This window comes from Pleurodeles waltl, chromosome 4_1, assembly GCF_031143425.1.
Source record: "Pleurodeles waltl isolate 20211129_DDA chromosome 4_1, aPleWal1.hap1.20221129, whole genome shotgun sequence".
NCBI lineage: Eukaryota > Metazoa > Chordata > Amphibia > Caudata > Salamandridae > Pleurodeles > Pleurodeles waltl.
In genome coordinates this window covers 337,840,780-337,859,537 of record NC_090442.1, presented here as the reverse complement: position 1 = coordinate 337,859,537, position 18,758 = coordinate 337,840,780, and the positions used below count along the sequence as shown (strand labels likewise).

The 18,758-nt window shown below is 44.2% G+C and overlaps 1 protein-coding gene across 9 annotated transcripts in view; it reads left to right on the top strand.

Annotated features, from left to right (window-relative positions):
- Positions 1–18,758, top strand: part of EPS8 (EGFR pathway substrate 8, signaling adaptor) — a 790,402-nt gene that overhangs the window by 658,947 nt on the left and 112,697 nt on the right. For 8 of the 9 annotated variants that reach the window (XM_069228468.1, XM_069228462.1, XM_069228469.1 and 5 more), the window contains one exon: positions 9,085–9,189. The exons of the other annotated variant lie outside the window; for it this stretch is intronic. In XM_069228468.1, coding sequence (XP_069084569.1) covers positions 9,085–9,189 — 105 coding nt within the window. The remainder of the gene's footprint in view (positions 1–9,084; positions 9,190–18,758) is intronic. 9 annotated transcript variants of the gene reach the window in all.

Below are 18,758 nucleotides of genomic sequence, written 5' to 3'. Positions count from 1 at the left end.
AAAATATAGGGAGGTAGGAGTACTCCATTGCTTAAAAAGTAAACAGCTCATAGCGATACTCAGTAGGTCCATGGGGGAGAGAGCTGAGCTAGGGAGCACGCTCGTCCAGGGGAATATGCCTAATGTCTGGTTGTCGTAAATGAGCCAATTGGGGAATGCATACACTTTAGCTGTCATGGGCATCTTTCTTCTAAAGGTCATCTTGTAGTCCCTCATAAGCCCTACCTGTCTCCATCATGACCCTCCCCCGCTTGGTGTCTCGCATAAGGGCCATGCTCTCATATTCTGTCCATCTTTTCAGGTCACCACGAAATTTCAGTAACGTTTGGCCCCTAGTATTTATTCAGTTAAGAGTTTTGGCCAAAATTAAGTCTAGATCTGTGATTTTAGTAGTCACCTTGCATTTGGGAGGTCTAGAAAACAGTCCCAAAAGGCATGTTGAGGGGGATAGTACAATATTGTGGTTCCTGATGTCATTAAGGAATGCCATTATTTCCATCTCATTCACTGAGATGGGGAAATCCCAGACCATGTGCAACAGTTCAGTGCCCACAACACATCATCTGGGGGACGCCACCTGAGGAGAGTTGAAGTATTTATTATTCATTCTCGTGTGCGATACAACCTGTGTAGGTAAACGGCCATTCCTCAATACCAGAGGAATAGCAGTGAGCACCTTTGACCAGTCCTCGTCTGTCAATGGGATTCCGCTGACCATTTGTTCCTTCGGTTATGGAGGGGGAACAGTTGTGGTCTCCTGCAGTGCATTAGAAATAAATGTGATGTCTTAGCATTTGTCTGAGGTCGTGCATATAACGTGGCAGCTCGTGTGGTCTTTAGGCTCAGCCTTTGCTTTCCCCACACTCTACAGATCACCCCTGAGAGGAACCCCAAAAGCAAAAACTGCCCCACAGATCAGCCATATGTAAGTTGCAGCTCCTTGAATGTTTGCTATTGCCCCCCAGCGTAGAGGTCGCTGAATATCATGATGCCACTCACCGCCCAGTCGGCCAAGCATGGCTGCTCATCCATGGTAAGAAGACCGAAAGCCAACTAAGCATAGTCAGCGAGTAGGGGGTCAGAGTGTTAGCTTTCTAGAGGGAGCGCATCCAACAATGTTTGACAACTAATTGCAGACTCCCAGGATCAATCCTGAGTGTCATAAGGTCCAAAAGCAGTTGAGCCAACCACTAGAAAGATGGGATATCCACCCAAGGGACTGCCCCGTTCTGAACTCTAGCTGCCACCCAGTGTGTCACAAACTGCATCCATGCTGCTGTTGTGTAGTTATTTTAGTTATAGCATCATACATTTTATTTTAGCAAACTTGGCCTGCCGCTGTGCACTTTAACCTAGACATATTTTATTCAGCTTTGTTTTATTATTCTGAAAATGGCCACATTTGCAGTCTTGTTTTATTTTCTCTATCTAGTTGTCATTTGCCTAGGCCACCACTGCGTTCTTAAACAAGACATTTCTTTCATTCTGTGCTTTTCTCGAGGCTGCACTAAGATAGGTTGCCGGCAAATGTGGTAAAGCTTTGTCTCCAGTGTTCATAGAAACATACACACTCTTACGTAGGGACCCTTTCTTGGAACATCAGCTGTTTTATTATAAAAACACTAGTTTGACCCATGTACGTTAGAGGTAGATTCCAGCCAGATGACCACGACTGTATGCTGAATGCTGAACGCTTCGCTACAGCTGCTTATGTGGGCTACAGGCCGCCTCCTCAGGTATGAGGGAGGATGTCCTCCCAGGGGAACCTGAAGGGAAGAACTAGAGCTTAACATGCTGTGCTTTAACAGCCTAGGTAGGAATCATTTTAATGATTCTAGTGACAATATGGTAGCGTTATTTTTATGCTTTACCCTCCTCGTCACAATTTTAATCCTGTCATGCTTCATCGTCCTAGTTATTGCAGTACATGCTTTATTATCTAAGATGCAGTTGCTCCAATAAAAGCTTAATGAATTTTATTCTGCCTCTGATTGTCCTTATATATGTGAGACTAATGTAACTGAGAGAAACGGATGAGGTCTGCGTGACCACGATTTCCCTGAGGAATCCATTGTTATGCGCTCGGCTGCCCAATCATCCCTGCTCTTGGGTGGAGATGAGGCACTGCTAGTTAGCCGGAGCAAAACCCGGATTAGGCAGACAGGTGTCACCTGTAGTGGGTTCAGACTCAGTCCCCCACAGTGCAAGTGAGTCTGCCGCCTTAGTCCAGTAGCCTCATTAGAATAATGAGAGCATCTTCGACACTGCCTAATAGTATTCAAATTCCAGGACTGCATGACCTCCAGTTAGGCTAAGACTTTGGAGTTTTATGGGCGCATCACTACACCAACCCTTATTCCATATTAGCTCAATCAGTAGGGTACAGAGTTCCTGGAATGCACTCTAGGGGATAACTATGGGAAAATTGGGAAAAAAAATACAGTAGCCTAGATAAAGCCACCATCTTCACCACTGCGACCCTACCCACCACGTCTTCCTGAACTATAATGGTCCAGAGAGTATCATCGTCTTTCCTATATTTCCCTCCAGGATATCATTTCTATAGAGTTGGAATACCAGGTAGTGAAATGAAGAAGCCTGTCTGATCTGCATGAATGATGTAGTGCATGCAGGGCAAAAGTTGCGTGGCCAAGATCCTTGCAAGGATTTTATAGTCTACATTCAACATCAACAATGGTCTATATGATGTGACAAAAGTGGCAGGGCATCCTGGCTTGTGTCACAGAACAATCTGTGCTTCCCTAATAGTAGGAGGCAGCATATGATCTTCCCCCATTGATTTATAGTCTTTGAGAAATATTTATGTAGGCTAGAACTCCACCAAGAATCCATCAGATCCCCACACATTGCCCCGGGCTACAGAAGCGATAGTGCCAGTTATTTACTCGACAGCTATGTCTGCCTTGAATTGCAGTGCTGCCTCCAGAGTGGGAGAGAGGAAGGGGAGTTGCTCTGGTTTGTGATAGTGGGCACGGGTGCAACTTGATCACTACAAGCCTAGAGACTGGTATAGTATGTCCAAAACAGTTTGTTAATCTCAGAGTGTATACCCTACCAGCCCTTTCATCATATAATTCTAGGATCATGGATTCCTTTTTTAATGGGTTCACTAGACAAGCCAGCAACATCCCTGATTTATCTCCATCTGCATGTTCCCTGGCTGTGTGCTCCTTGTAATCAAAACATCAGAGTTCTTCAACCAGTTCAGCTAGTTTCTCGCAGGCTGCCATGAGTGGTTGCTCCTGAGTAGGATCACTATATCTATCCTGCTCCTGTGGTAACAAGTGTCTTGCGCACCCGGCCCATGTGAGCTCTACATTCACCCTATCACCACCTTGTGATGTCCCATTCTGTCATAGCAGAGAAGGTTGTGCACTTTTCCACCACAAAGTATTGTTATATCTCTTCTCCTATAGCATGGCAGAAAGTCTGGTCTTCCAGGTTTCCACTTTTGAGGTGCCAGGCCGGTATGCTAGAAGGGGTCAATACCCAGGGCAGTGTCAGAAGTAGTGGGTTATGGTCCAGAATGGTCATTGCTAGATAGTGGACTTAAGACACCAGAGTGTGTACAGCTGGTGTGCCGAGGAAGGTGTCTAAAAGGCTATCAAGGTCAGACAAAGAGAAGTGAAAGAAGTAATCTCTATCAGCAGGAGCCCCCAGTGTGCCAACTGTGTAAAGAATTTACTTGCTAACCCTATTACAGGGGAGTGCTGTAAAGGGGAATGCGACAAATCTAGCAGCGGGTCAGCGTTGCAATTAAAGTCTCCACCAGTAAGTGTAGGGTGGGTCATGTATGACACCAACACAAGGGAGAGTCTATCAACTAATTCAGCGTGGCTAGTGTTAGGAGCACAAATTAACTAGGATAATGTCTCTACCACTCAGTCACCCGCTAGTAACCACAGGTATTCCTCCTCCGTCAATTTTCTTTTCTAAGATCTGAAAAGGTACTCCTGGTCATATTCCTGAAACAGCATCTCTAGTAAATGCAGAGTATGTCATGTAGAAAAGCTATTCCGACCACCTTTTATGGAGAGCAGCATGCAAGTTGAGTTTCTTGGTAAAGAGCAATATGGACCACCCTTCGTTTTCAGTCATGCCTGGACCTTGTTCCACTTGGTCATGATGTTAAGCCCTCAGACACTCAATGTTTTTGCACCCCCTATCAGTCTCATCCACATGAGCCAGACAGAGCGTGGCAGTGTGAAGTCATCGTCGGGAGTCTTCAGGTGATGCCCACCAGGATATAGGCAGTGTATCATGATTAGATAAGCGGGCTGGGAGTGCACCAAACACCAAAATATCCGACCCTGAATGTTGATGGGTCACCGGTCCAAACACAGCAAAGTGACCCAGAGTCCTATTATAGATTGGTCGGGCTCTTTAACTTCCCCTGTAGAGGCTGAAGAGAGGGAGCAGTTCCTAATTCAACATTCATTGGCGCACAGTCGCTTCACCCCTTACGCAGCGCACCAGTAGAAGTCTTTGGGTATAGTCCTCCCCAACCTAAGGTGCTCGGATACCTCAATAGCAGCGTCGGGACCTCTGCTGCACAGTAGGCTACCGGCACAGTGCTCCTGTAGCCACCATTTGCATCATCTGGAAGAGGCTCTAGGGCACCAGGACAGCCGGGAGGCACCAGCGCAAAGGTCCAGTGTGATGCCCCTTGCCCGATAGAACAAGTCCTCTCTGTTGCCCACTAAGCTTTCCAGGGACAATTGCAGCAATGCATCGGTATCCAGGTGCACTGAGGAAGCACTGCTGCACTGTTAAGCCATGGCTCACAGTGAAGAAGAGCAGGCAGTAAGTAGCCGGGAACAAAGAAGATATTAAGTGCAAAGCCCATGCGGTCCGAGCCCGCAGGCCCTGGGCTTTATCCCACCCCCCAAACCCCTGTGCAGCAAACTCTGTGGTGGCAGCTCTCCTGGGCCTCTTTTTCAGCGGAGTTCAGCAGCTGACATCACACTCTGCAGCTGTTAACCCACCAATAGCGGAAGGGTGACAAACAACAACGTGGCCAGGAGGCACTAATGTCTGGGTTCAGAGCAGCCTGAGGCAGCACGATCTCTCTTATCCATAGCCTCTAAAGCAGCAGGCCTCAATCCTCTGGGCCTCAACATGGTAGAGTACTGCAGGCCCCGCCTTGTACCCGCCTCACAGGCAACAGGTGTGGGTGAGGAGGGGCACTAAGGCCGATTCTAAGGCCAGACACCTCAGACTCTGAGTAGGCAGTGGGAACCCCATCGATTCCTGATCTTCTCCACTGAACCTCACCACAGGAGTGGGTGCGCAGATGCCATCTTGGTAGCTTCCTAGTGCCTGCCCAGGCTGGCGGCGATTGTGGGTGGCTCTTTGAGCATCCCAGTGGGCAGTTGGGGCCCCAAACATTAAGACTGACAGTGTTGAGGAGTGTTCTCACTGTTTGGGGGTTGTGTGGGCCAAAAAGCAGGCAGGATAGCTTTGGTATGTGCTGGTCCCTCTGGAGCTCACTGTTCACGCAGCTCACACCATCAGGCCACAACTTCCCATAATCTGTGCACCTTTGTATGGCTGTCCCAGGTTGCATGGTAACCAATGTATTAACCTATATATAGAGTGAACTTTTGGGTCTGCCTGTTGCCTAAGACTAGGTAGCTTCCTTGTCTATTTCAATTTCCTGCTCCTGATTCTATGGCTTCCTCCCTTTCGTTGTTTGTCCCACCCCCTGGAGCATTTAGAGGTCACCCGTTTTCACCATATCTCTTTCTCCCCACCTTGGGATTTCACTGCCTGCTCGTCACTTTTTCTCTTTCCTTTCACTTCTCTTATTACTTTACTGATACACCACTGTTGCCTTTCTTCTAGTCTTACTTTCTCTCTCCCTCGCCGCTTCTTTCATCCTTCATCTCAACTGCTGGCTCTCTGCAGCTGTTTGCCACTAGCTTTGCTAACTTGTAGAGCTGGTCAGTGACACAGACAAATTAATATTCTTCCCCCTGCAAACATGGCCCACTCAAATTTAGCCTCTTGCAATGTACAAGTGTAATTACTGCATAGAAACCTTGATATAATGTGTAGCAGGTAAGCACACCAGGGCAGTAGTCCTTCAGAGCAGCAGTCCAGCCGAGTGGCAGTCCTTTCACCAGCACAGCAATCCTTTTCCTGGCAGAGTATCCACAGGTCTAAAAGTGTATTGTCTGGTTGGTGTCTGGTGTCCAATATTTATACCTGGTGCTCGTCGTCTGGAAGATGGGAGAAGCTTCTATAGGTTTCCCTTTGAAGTCCCCAGGCGTCCTGCCTTCCTTGTGCTGGCTTCAGACAAACTACAAGGGGTTTGCAACCGTTTGTATAGCAGCAGGACACAACCTATTCAAGTGTAAGTATCGCTGTGCCCAGCTCAGCTCTCCCTTCCTGCCAGTTATGGCCCATTTAGGCTCACCTAAGCTCTCTGTTGTGTGTGGTTGTCTAAGAGGAATACACAGAACCCAACTGTCTGCTAAACCCAGTCATGTGATACAGAGACAGGCTACAGACTCTAAATGGCTAAGGCAGCAAAATGTCAACTTTCTAAAAGTGGCATTTTCAAAATGTTAAGTTAAAATCCAAAATTACTATGAAAGATGGTTTTTCATTACAATTCAGAAGACACCAAACATGAACTGGTTACCTGCTCCCATTTGCAAATTACAGTTTAATAAATGTAATAAGGTAACTACAGTGTTATCCTTTGTGAAAGGTAGGCCTTGCAGTAGTGAAAAATGACTAAGAGTTTTTTTTTTTATACCAGGACATGTAAAACTTCAAATTACATGTCCTACTTTTCAAATACGTTGCACCGTGCTGTGTGGGCTGTTTAGGGCCTACTCTAGGGGTGACTTACATGTATTAAAAGGGAAAGCTTGGAACTGTCAAAATGTTTATTTTGCCAGGTCAGAATGGCAGTTTAAAACTGCACACCCAGGCTGCAATGGCAGGCTTAAAGCATGTTTAATTGGCTGGTTAAGTGGGTGGCACAATAAATGCTGCATACCCACTTGTAGCATTTAATTTACAGGCCATGGGTACATGTAGTGCTTCTTTAGTAGGGACTTGTAAGTAAGTTAAATATGCCAAATTGGGATAAGCCAGTGTTCTGGTATTTTAAGGAGTGAGCACATGCTCTTTAGTGCTAGGTAGCAGTGGTAAAGTGTGCAGAGCCCTAAGGCCAGCAAATATGAGATCAGCAAAAAAAAGAGGAGGAGGAAGGCAAAATGTTTGGAGGAAGCTCCGCCCCCCTCATGGCTAACAGGTTGAACAGAGACCAGGACTAAAGGAAAGTATCCAGCTACCTTTCTGATGCTATCCTTGATTCTGTTGTTAGATGTCACTAAGCAATGCCTTCTCTGTTGGTCAACCCTGGTCAAATCTTCGCCTGTTTTCTTGGGCAGTCTAAAAATAGGCCCAATGTCTCCCCTCTTTAAAAAAATAAAAAATAAATAAAAAAAAAAAATCATGCAGAACTGAATGCTTTCCGCCTTTGCTGTCAGAAGAAGTCCACCCTACCTGTGCAAGAGTAGATAGAAACCCTCTTTTCCCTGGAGTGCCAGACTGTCGTTGCTGAGAACGTCAAATCCCTTAAACCTTCAGCATCATATTGCGGCAATGGCTAAAGGTGCTTTGTCTCATTTAAGGCTCCTCTGGGGAATCAGACATCTCATTCCAGAACAGTCCTTAAAATTAGCTGTTCAGAAGGTGGTTCTCACCAGACTAGCCTACTGGCCCTCATTCCTCTCTGGCATTCCTATGGTATGTCTAGCTCCGCTTAGAGCAATTCTGCAAGCTACACCCTTTCTTTGTTTCTTGCCAAAAGAAATCTGACCAAATCACCTCACTTTCATCTTGTTAGCCTTACAGTGACGTCCAGTTGAGATGAGAGTCAAATTTAAAATTGCCAGACCCCACACAAAGCCCTGTATTCCTTTTTATCAACCTAGCTGACTGGAAAATTGGAGCATTCGAGAAACATACAATCCCTTCTTAAGGAGCCTCCTACCTTCAAACAAAAATTCTTCATATGATGACTAGGACTATAAGCTGCAGGCTCACATCCCCACATGTAAAGTTGCAAAATACTGTAAATATTTCACAGCTTAAACAAGTTCTTCAAGAGGGATGAAGTAGCCATCAAACACCTCAATTGAAGGAAAGTTCCAAATGAAAACCATAAACCCTCGAGCACCAGAGAGCAAGAAGCTCAGATCTTCCTCAAAGTTGACACTTGTTTATTTCATATTCCACCACTCTAGCTAACATGTTTCGTCTTGTTGAAAGACTTCCTCAGGGCTAGAAAATCAGATAGTATATAAAATGATTGCATACAGAAAGAGAAAGTCCCTTATATCAGATCACCAATTTTCAAAGTACTCAAAAGATCACATTGTGTCAAAAGAAGCAGCACACCATGTCAATGAACATGGTAGATAATTAGGGAAAAAAATGTATCTCAATGTTGACATTCTGTGCCCAAAATATGGCCCAAAAATTGTTAAACACCCGAAGGAGGGAGATGAGAATCAAGCATACCACCATGTTCTTATCATTGTTCTTAACGTCTGAGATCAGACGATGTCAGGTGCTTTCAGGGTGGTACATGAATAAATTGTTCTCTGTAAGTGTAATGAGAATCTGGAACTCCCTTCTTCTGAGTCTGCATCCAACCCCAGGCCATGCTACTTTCAGAAGAGAACTCTTTGAAAAACATTTGGGTGAAATCTATGATCCCTCACAAACTCATAAAAGACACTTGGTGATCATTAGGTCTATTTTTCTCTTTTACTGTTTTATCTCAAATGTATGATCTCATTGACTGTTGGATATTGTCCTCTTATAAAGAACTCTGATGCATTTGGGCCATTTTTGTGCTATAAAATCACTAATTAATAAATAAGTAAAACTCCAGTTCAAGAAGTGGCGGTCAATAGTGGTGGGCAGTTTCTTAGAATGTTACTATTTATACTTCCAGGATGGCCACAGGTTGCATCTACTAGTCTAATATTTACTGAACATCCCCTTTTGTTTAGTTGTGTTAAATTGCTTTTTTCTTAGGTTGCTCCTTACACCTCAACTCCAAATGTGAGAAATGAAAGAGTTCAGCAAACGCCATCGCCTATATCTCCTCCATGGGTGCCCTCACCCGATTCATCACAAAAGGTTTGTTTACCAGCAAATATGTATTTCCAGTAGTCTTGTCTGGCTTCTCTGTGTGTTTAGCCATGCTGCCTACTATTTGTTCACTTTACATCCCACAATCCCTTTTTTCAGAATTGAATTTCTAAATGAATCCTGAACTTGATGAAAATAAATGGTTCTAATGACCACAGTTCTGAGCATCCTACTTTACATGACAACTTGATTTTATGGTATTTATGGCATTCTAGACCAATATTAAGAGATTGGAACATTGGTTCCAGAAGAGCTGTGCTAAACCAAATATATTTATTTGGTTTACCAATACAAAAGAGCAACTCAGTTGATACGCAGGAAGATATGAAAAGCAAAATGTTTCTTGCATTTATCAAATTCTATTACACTTCCTTTGTTTTGGGCTGTGGTCTCTTACAACATTCGCTGGCCCTATGATGAAATATAAGTATATTTTTAAACACCCTTAGTAAATCAGAAGTATATTTTTTCTCCTGATTTTAGCTTAGACTGCCAACTTCGTGTTAATTTCCTCCACTTCATTTTTGTGGCAATAAGATAAGGCTTAGCAGCTAAGTTGCTAAACTTGGAGTTCTGGCTGTAATCCTGATTCAGGCACTTGAGAAAAAAATCATGGGGTCTGGGAGAATCGCTTAATCTGCATATATCTCAAGTTGCAAATACTTATATTGCGTTTGTGTAGTGTAAGAATGAATAATGCAAACCAAGTGTTTTTCTGTTACTCTTATATTACTAATTGTATGGTGATAGATATATACATTTATGCTATTGTTTATGCATAGGTTTGTTGCAATGGCTGTTAAAGAATCTTAGTTTTTTTTTAACTAACACTTGTGCTTATGCCATCCTCATTATGAGATGGTCTTTAAAGACTGAAATCTATATACGCTGTAAATAGCTGTTTGAGGAAGAAGCTACTGCACTGTAGAAAAAAACATAAACCTAAGCTGACACAAGAGTACCAGACGTAACTGTATCCAAAACTGCGAGAAGCCCACTAGATGGGGCACAAACATCTGCTTAAGAAGTAGTGAACACAATGTTGGAAACATTTAAGTATGGTCATTTGGAGTGAAGAATCTAACCAGTTGATAGAATTTACTGTAGATATGCAGTGCTAGGGTTGTCCTAATCCTGAGGGGAATTTCTTTTTTTTTTGTTTTTGATAACAAATTAGGTAATGTAATGTAATCCCAATTAAACCTGGATGTATGACAAAAAGGAAAATATTGACCATTGTATATTAGTTATAGAGGATAAATATATCTGTCAGTCCTGTTGATAAGTAGTAAATGTTTGTGAAAGTATGTTACATGTATTTTTTAGATTGTATGTCACAAAAGTCAATTTAGCACCCTGGATTATGTCAATTGCGTTACCCACTTTGGGTACAGGGATTATGATGTTTAGCAGATTTGTAGAGTGCATTATCACCCGGAAGGGTATTCTACTTCTGAGCAGTTTAGCTGGTTTAGGCACAACTAGGGCCTTGTGGACTACACTAAAAGCCAGATTTCAGCTTCTTAAGGAATTCAAGAAGTGAGAAAGAGCCTCTTATGTGTAGCAGCAGGTCATTCCATTCATTAGGAGCGATATAGGAAGAGACTTGACTGTTGTATCTTCCAGTTAATTCTCCAGTGTTCTGCAGATTCCCACAGTATTCTAATGAACAACTTGAGTGCTAACATTCTGTATATGACCGAAATGTGACAAAATAAAACTGTTACATTCAAGCCATTTTCTCTAGATGATAACAAAAGTAGGTGGTTCATTTTGCCATAGAAATTATGACTAGTGTTCTTTAAAGTTAAAACAAGGACGACTTTTCCATAAATCTTCAGGTATCTTTACCATTAAATATTTGAGATGCCATCAACAATGTAATTTAAGAAGTCATGAGTGATATGTCTGAGGTCATAAGCAATGCTTCACAGGTGTAGGTTATAGTTCACTATATTATAAGTGGTGAATTTCATTGGTTTTTCATTTTTTAAACTCTAATGTTTATTTCAACATCTAACTATAACATAACTTAAAGAAACACATATCTTACATGGAACCATGAAATATAGCAAATATGTTACAGTCACCTGTGAAATACAGATTTCATCATCATGACATGGAAGCCCCAAAACAAATCTGCAGAGCTTTACCATTGTCAGGGCTACTAGAATTCTGCAACACCGTTCACTAAATTATGCAGCAAAAATGCTGATCATGTGGCAATTCTCTGGCAGTATTCTGTTCATCTATTTGATTTAGGAGTAAAAGTTTTAGTGGTCTTAAATGTCTTGGCAAATTATGCGCCACGTGTGGTAAATCCATGGGTATATTTATTCAACAAACGTAAATAAAACGTAAACATTTTAAACCCAGTGATTGACCACTCCTAGGTGTAGTTTGAAGAAAACAGCCTTTTTAAAGAATTTACCCCAAATTACACATGTAATGTAAAAAAAATACATAACTGGAAATGTGGCCTGTTTTGCCATCTTGGGATTCGGTTGACATTTGCAAACCACTCAGCTTTCGACCTGATGGTTTGTCATCACCAGAGCCTTGTGACAGCAATATTAAACCAGACTACAGGTTACCCATTATGTATCACCTGTCTATCTTGTCCAGAAAGGGAAAAGGCTGGGAGAATGGCTTCGAAGGGCATGCCATAAACTAGGCGGCCCTTCAAAGTCATTCTGAGCACCAATAGTGAGGCAGACATTCCTTTCCCAATTCAAAGTAATTTGCTCTGGTTTTAAATATCTATTATCATGCTGCTTCTCCTGCATTGATTGTGGTTCCTAACTTGTTTGAATCTCTCCAAAATATTTCATGACTTTTGAAATCAATAAACATATATTTTCCATCAATTTTGTTAAGAGTTGTCTACCACACTTGCCTTTTCCTAATCTAATGATGTTATAATATTCATGTTTTGCCCTTCTAGGTATCCCCATTTTTAAGTTACATTTGTAAAAAAAATAGTGTATGTTTTTTAAGGTCAATTTTCCTTACAACATGATAATCAAGTCTGCTCAGCTATATTCATAGTATTTAATCTGAGCTGCATTCTCTGTTCTAAGATAATTGTTGAGGTATGAAGAAAGTATAATTGAAGCGGATGATTTCTGTTTTTATTATTATAATTCAAAGAGCTTTTTTCACAGCATAAAAATAAGTAAGAAGGCATCAAATCACGTTATGCTAATTGTTTATTCTAAAAGATTTAACAATGGCAAGTTCATTGAATACATGTTTTTTAAACTGTTAATATTAGTTTTATACAAAAAAACATACTTGTAGTGCACATCAACAGCACTGTTAAGAATACATTAACAGTTACTGTTCAGAAGCAGATACAAATGTTTAATACATCAGGTAAAAGCAGCTACTCAATGAAGAGAAACACCAAAATATCCAGTGGTAGCATTGGGCCATCGGTATAGCCTAGATCATTAACCCTCATAGGGTTTTATGGTGCTGCACTTCACAATCAACTATCAGAAGAATAGGGCGGGCCCATGAGCCAGAGGATCTTCATCCCTCCCCTTCAGAGCTCTCCTCCGATGTTATGATGTCATTCTCGGGAAACCTACCCAGTAAGTGAGCCCAGAGCTGTATGGCTGTAGCCGCCCCTTTATCTGTGTGTGATACTTTCATGTGATATTCCTCTTCTGCTCCCCATTCCAATATGTCACAAAGCCAGTCTGTAAACAGTGTGACCCTTGTGCTCATCCAGCCAATGGCCACTCTCCTCTTTGCCAGTATTAATGCCAATTGGGCCATTCTATAGTGAATCCTACGCCCTCTGGGACACGCCACTTCTCCCAGGAGACAGGCAAGCCGGGTCAAGGGAACATGCATTTCAGTGACCGACTTGATACGTGTCACATCCTGCCCCCAGAAAGCCCAGACCTGTGTGCAACCCCAGGCCATGAGCAAAAAATTTACTTCTGCATCTCCACAACACGGGCAGGCGGCCTGCCTAGTAAGGTCTATTTTTCCCTTAGTCCTTGCAGAGTAACACAATGTACGATATAGGTAGTGAAAATGCAAACGTTTAAACCTGTTTCTACAGGACACAGTACGCACAAGTCCCAATGCACTCGTCCAGTCTGAATCCATTATAGGTGTACCCAAATCCCTCTCCCATGTTCTTCGTGTAGTGTACTGGCATGGTGTCATGTCAGATATAAGGGCTTTGTAGCAGAGAGTGATTAAATGTCTTCCTTCTCCCCAATTGAGGAGACCCTCCAGAACCGCAGAGGCTTGGGGTGCCACAAGGAAAACCACCCAGATATCCCTCGCTACACTTTTCAATTTTTCATGGTGTAAAAAGTGGTTCGGACCTATCCCAAAAGTATCTTGAGCTTCCTGGAACGTAATACAGGTATCCCCTGGTACAGAGCACCTACCTCCACACAAGCCCCCTCCTATCACTGTCATGATGGAGTATATATTCCGGAAATGCCTCAAATATTATACTTTCAATGTTTTCCAGTTGCCCAATGGGGAGAACCACCTGGTCGCATGTTGCAGGTTAGCCACGTAATAGTAGAATTGTATGTGCAGGACAGCTATCTCCCCCCCTGCCCCCCCAATCCTCCATATCCTTCTTCCGGCTTGCAAGCTCTACATGGCTGCATCTGCTTGCCCATAGAAGAGAAATTAATAGACTATTCAATTTGGGGAAGAACCAATCCTCCAAAGCAAATGGGGTTTTGCACAAGATATAGGCAACAAGGGAGGAAAACTGTTGGACCTGGCCCTTTTTGCAGGGTCATCCCCAAACCAGTTTTTGTTGGCTTTAGGACTCTGGGCACTTTACCACTGCTAACCAGTGCTAAAGTGCATATGCTCTCTGTGTAAATTGTATTGGTGATTGGTTTATCTATGACTGGCCTATTTGAGTTACTAGTAAGACCCTACTAAAGTGTACTAGAGGTGCCCCAGGGCCTGTAGATCAAATGCTACTATTGGGTCTGCAGCACTGATTGTACCTCCCACATGAGTAGCCCTGTACACGTCTCAGACCAGCCATTGCAGTGTCTGTGTGTGCAGTCTTACACTGCCAAAACCTTCCCTTTTTATACATATGAGGCACCCCTAAGGTAAGCCATAGGTAGCCCATGGGCAGGATGCAGTGTGTTAAAGGTGGGACATGTGCTGATGTATTTTACATGTAAAATACTGCTACGTTCGGTATAGCGAGACAACATGGGTTATATTGCCCACCTTAGTCCCCCATGGTGCTAGCTCAGCCCTCAGCAACAATGCAAGAGGCTCAATTGCCAAGGCAAACAAGAGAAGTAAAAGAGGGCAACCCTGTCTTGTACAGCGCCTCAATGGCAAGGCGTCTGAAAGCAGAAAGCCACGACAAGAAAGTGGGTCTGAACCTAGTGCCCCATAGCACTGGCTTCAAAAAGGCCCACTCCGCAGTGTCAAAGGCCTTTTTGAGATCTAGGGAAACCAAGGCCTTCTCACCTTCCTCCTCTGGTGTAGATTTTAACACATGTTAGTCTGCGGAGGCATAAAGCCACACAGGTCTTCATGGACCAATTCCCGAAACACTCCGGTCAACCTCGCCGCAAATATCTTAGTATTTTAAGATCGGTGTTAAGCATAGTGAGAGGCCCCCAGAACAGGTGTAAAGGGCACGTAAAACTTTGCTGGGAAGCCATCACTGCCCGGCACCTTGGACGTATTGAGTTCCTTTATGTCTGCTCACTTCATCCAGGGAAATATTTTCCTCTAATCCCTGGGCAACCTCCCTTTGTCATCTAGGGAGCCTCACTCAGGCCAGGAATTCCTCCAGCCCACCCTCATTGTCCCACGGTCCTGCCTCTAATACAGCCTTAAAATGATCCTGCAAGACCAATAAAATGTTGCGCCTATGGAGCAACATTTGACCTTGTGCATTACATATGGTCAAAATAGGGGTTAGCTCCTTCTCCCTTTGAAGAAGCCAGGCTAGCAGTTTGCCTGATACCTGTTTTGTCCAGAATATCCCATAGCAAATACATTTCTTTAGGAGCTGCTAAGATCTCCCCACATGCTTCTGCTGTGGGTGGCTGCTTCCTCTGGTTGTCAGCCAATTGGTCCTCTTTTAAAAAAAAAAAAAAAATTCAGGTCTCCCATGAGTCTTCTGTGTGTGCCACAAATCGTGCCTATGCACTCCTCCCCCAGACAACTGCTTTAAGAGCCTCTCACTCCTCTGCTCTTGTCTCCATTGTTACCCAGTTTGTAGTCATGTAGTTCCCTTTTCCAGTTCCCAGTTCTGTCCTACAGGTCACGTCCGTTAGCAAGTCAGATGGCATACGCCAAGGCCGTGCCTCACTCAGCCTCTCGCTCCAAGGGAGAGTCAGCAAGACAGGGGCATGATCTGAGAGGAACCTTGCCATATGCAGTAACGCTTCTTTCTGAACACAATCTAATTCTCCCAACAGAAAGCGATCCAGTCGGCTGTAGGTGTTATGGGTCCTAGAGCAACACGTGTGTTCATGGTGATCCGGATGGAACATACGCCACCCATCAAGTAGCCACAGATTCTCCATTGCCCTCATTAGTGCACATGTCATCAGGGGCTTGGTACCACCCCTGGGTGGATGACTATCCCTTTCCCCATCCAGCACACCATTAAAGTCCCCAGCCCAAATTATGGGGGTACCTACACTGTACAACAAGTCCTGTAACCCTTCAAAGAACCCATGGTCATTATTGTTTGAGGAATACAAATTTAAGAGCGTAATTGCTTCCCTGCCCAACATGCCCTGAAGCAGGACATACCTACCTTCCACATCTGCTTCGCTATAAGTGAGTTTGAACTGAACCCTAGGTGCCACCCAGATAATCACTCCTCTAGTGTAATAGGAGGATGAGGCAGAGAACAATTGACCCCTCCATTTTCTGTGCAATTTCTGTGCCTCCTCCCCCCCCCAGTGCATCTCTTGTTGGCATGCAATTTGGATCTTCTATCTTTTAACCCCTTCGGTGCCTTGTCCTCTGCAGCACTGGTCAGGTGCCCCATGGGCCTCCCACCCACCCAACCCAACCCAGGGCAGGAATGGAAGGGGAATCGCTTCCCGTTCCACCCCCCCTCCCCACCTCAGTGACGTCTGATAACGTCCGCGCGCAATCGTGCACTGACCTCATAAGAGGCCGCCCCCATCAGCTTCTGGCGCAGTCAGAAGAGAAATGCTTGCATTTATCTTCTGATCGGAGGGGCGGGTAGAAAGAAAGGAAAGGCCTTTCCTTTGATGTCTTTCTGAGCATTCCTGCATAGCGATCGGGCTGCAGTAATACCCACTAGACACCAGGGATTTTTTTTTTTTTATGAATAAGGGGAGTGGCCCCTTGGGGAAGGGCCCCTCCCCAAGGGGGAGATTTTTTAATTAGGCTTTTTCTAAACCCATATCCACCCCCACCCCCCGGGGGCATATCGGCCTATTTTTATTAGGCCGATCTTCCCCTAGGGGTGGGGGGTGTAGAAGCCCCTAGGCACCATGGATTTTTATTTTTTATTTTTTTTGTTTAAAGATGGGGAGCGACCCCCATAGGCAAGTGTTGCATGCCTTGGGGGCAGATCAGCCTATTTTTCTTAGGCCTATATACCCCCAAGGGGGGCAGGAACCACTGGACACCAGGCATTTTTTTTTTTTGTCACGTCAATTTCACCCAAGGGGAGCGACCCTTGAGGCAAGGGTTGCTCCCCCGGGGGCAAATTTATTTTAGACCGTTTCTGCCCCCTTGTGGGCAGATTAGCCCATTTCTATTAGGCTGATCTGCCCTCGGGGGCAGAAACCACTTAGGCACCAGGGATTGGTGTGTGTGTGTTTTGTTTAGGGGGGCAGCCCCTTGGACAAGGGTCGCTCCCCATGGGGGCACATTACTGTTGGCCATTTCTGCCCCCTTTGGGGGCAGATCGCCTTTTTTTGTGAGGCCCATCTGCCCCCAAGGGGGCGCAGAAAGCCCACCAGAGACCAGGGAAGATTGCTTTTTAAAAAATAAATGGGTACAAAGTTGTTCTGCCTACCGGTGGACAGATGGGGCAATTACCCTCGATCCACTCCTGGGGGCATGGAAGAGAGCCTACTGGATGCCAGGGAATTAAAAAATAAATAAATAAATAGTGCGGTGGTGGCTACCAACCAGTATGGGCATGGTTATTCCCCCACCCCAACTGAAGAGGGTAACAGTCTTTCAGCTCTCCTCCCGCACACTAAAAGATCTTATCCCAACGACAAGCAAGAGGACATTTGATTATATTGGGTTTTGGTTTTACATTTGGGCCATGAGAGCTTGTCTAACTCTCACAATCGTCCCACTTGGAATAGTGAGGGCTGCACCTTTTGGACTTTGGGACGCTGCCATGTAGAAAAATCTACCAGACCTAGATACATCTGAAAACGAAAGATCTGGGTGAGTCCAGGGTGATGCGATTCACATGCACCCTGCACCATTTTCTTACCCACAATGCCCTGCAGACCTCCAACCTTGCTTGAAATCACATATTTTTGCTACATTTTTGTGATTGGAACCTTCCGGAATCTGCTGGAATCCACAAAATTCCTACCACCAGCACTGTCGCATCTATACTGATAAAAATTCTGCCCCACTGAAACTTTTTTTTTTTTTTCCAAACTGCCCTTTCGGACATGCTTTTGTTCCCCCTCACTTTTGACATGTTTTTGGCTTTTCCCTGTCACAGGCACTTGGCCCACCTACACAAGTGAGATATAATGTTTATCAGGAGACTGAGGGGAATGTTGGGTGTTAGGAATTTTGTGCTGGTTTGCTGAGGATTCTGGGTACAAAACACTGGGGGATCCACGCAAGTCACACCTCCCTAGACTCCCTCGGGTGTCTAGTTTTCAGAAATGTCTGGGTTTGATAGGTTTCCATAGATGGCTGCTGAGCCCAGGACCAAAAAATCAGCCCCCGCAAAATCAGGTAGTTTTGTATTTCATAATTTTGATGTATCCACGTAGTATTTTGGGGCATTTCCTCTCGTGGGCATTAGGCCTACCCACACAAGTAAGGTACCATTTCTATTGGGAGCGCTGGGTAGAAGGAAGTTTGTGGCTCCCCTAATATCCCTGAACTTTGCAGCACGGAAATGTGAGGAAAAAGTGTTTTTTTGGCCAAATTTTGAGGTTTGCAAAGGATTCTGGGTAACATAACCTGGTGAGAGCCCCACAAGTCACCCCATCCTGTATTCCCCTAGGTGTCTAGTTTTTAAAAAAAAAACAGTTTTGGTAGGTTTCCCTAGGTGCTGGCTGAGCTAGAGGACAAAATCCACGGCAAGGCACTTTCCAAAAAACACATTCGATTTCAAGGTAAACATGTGAAGTGTCCATGTTGTGATTCCTGTTGTGTGCATCAGGCCTACCCACACACGTGAGGTACCATTTTTATTGCGAGACTTGGGGGAACACAGAATAGAAGAACAAGCGTTATTGCCCCTTGTCTTTCTCTACATTATTTCCTTCCAAATGTAAGACAGTGTGTAAAAAAAAAAAAGAAATGTCTATTTGAGAAATGCCCTGTAATTCACGTGCTAG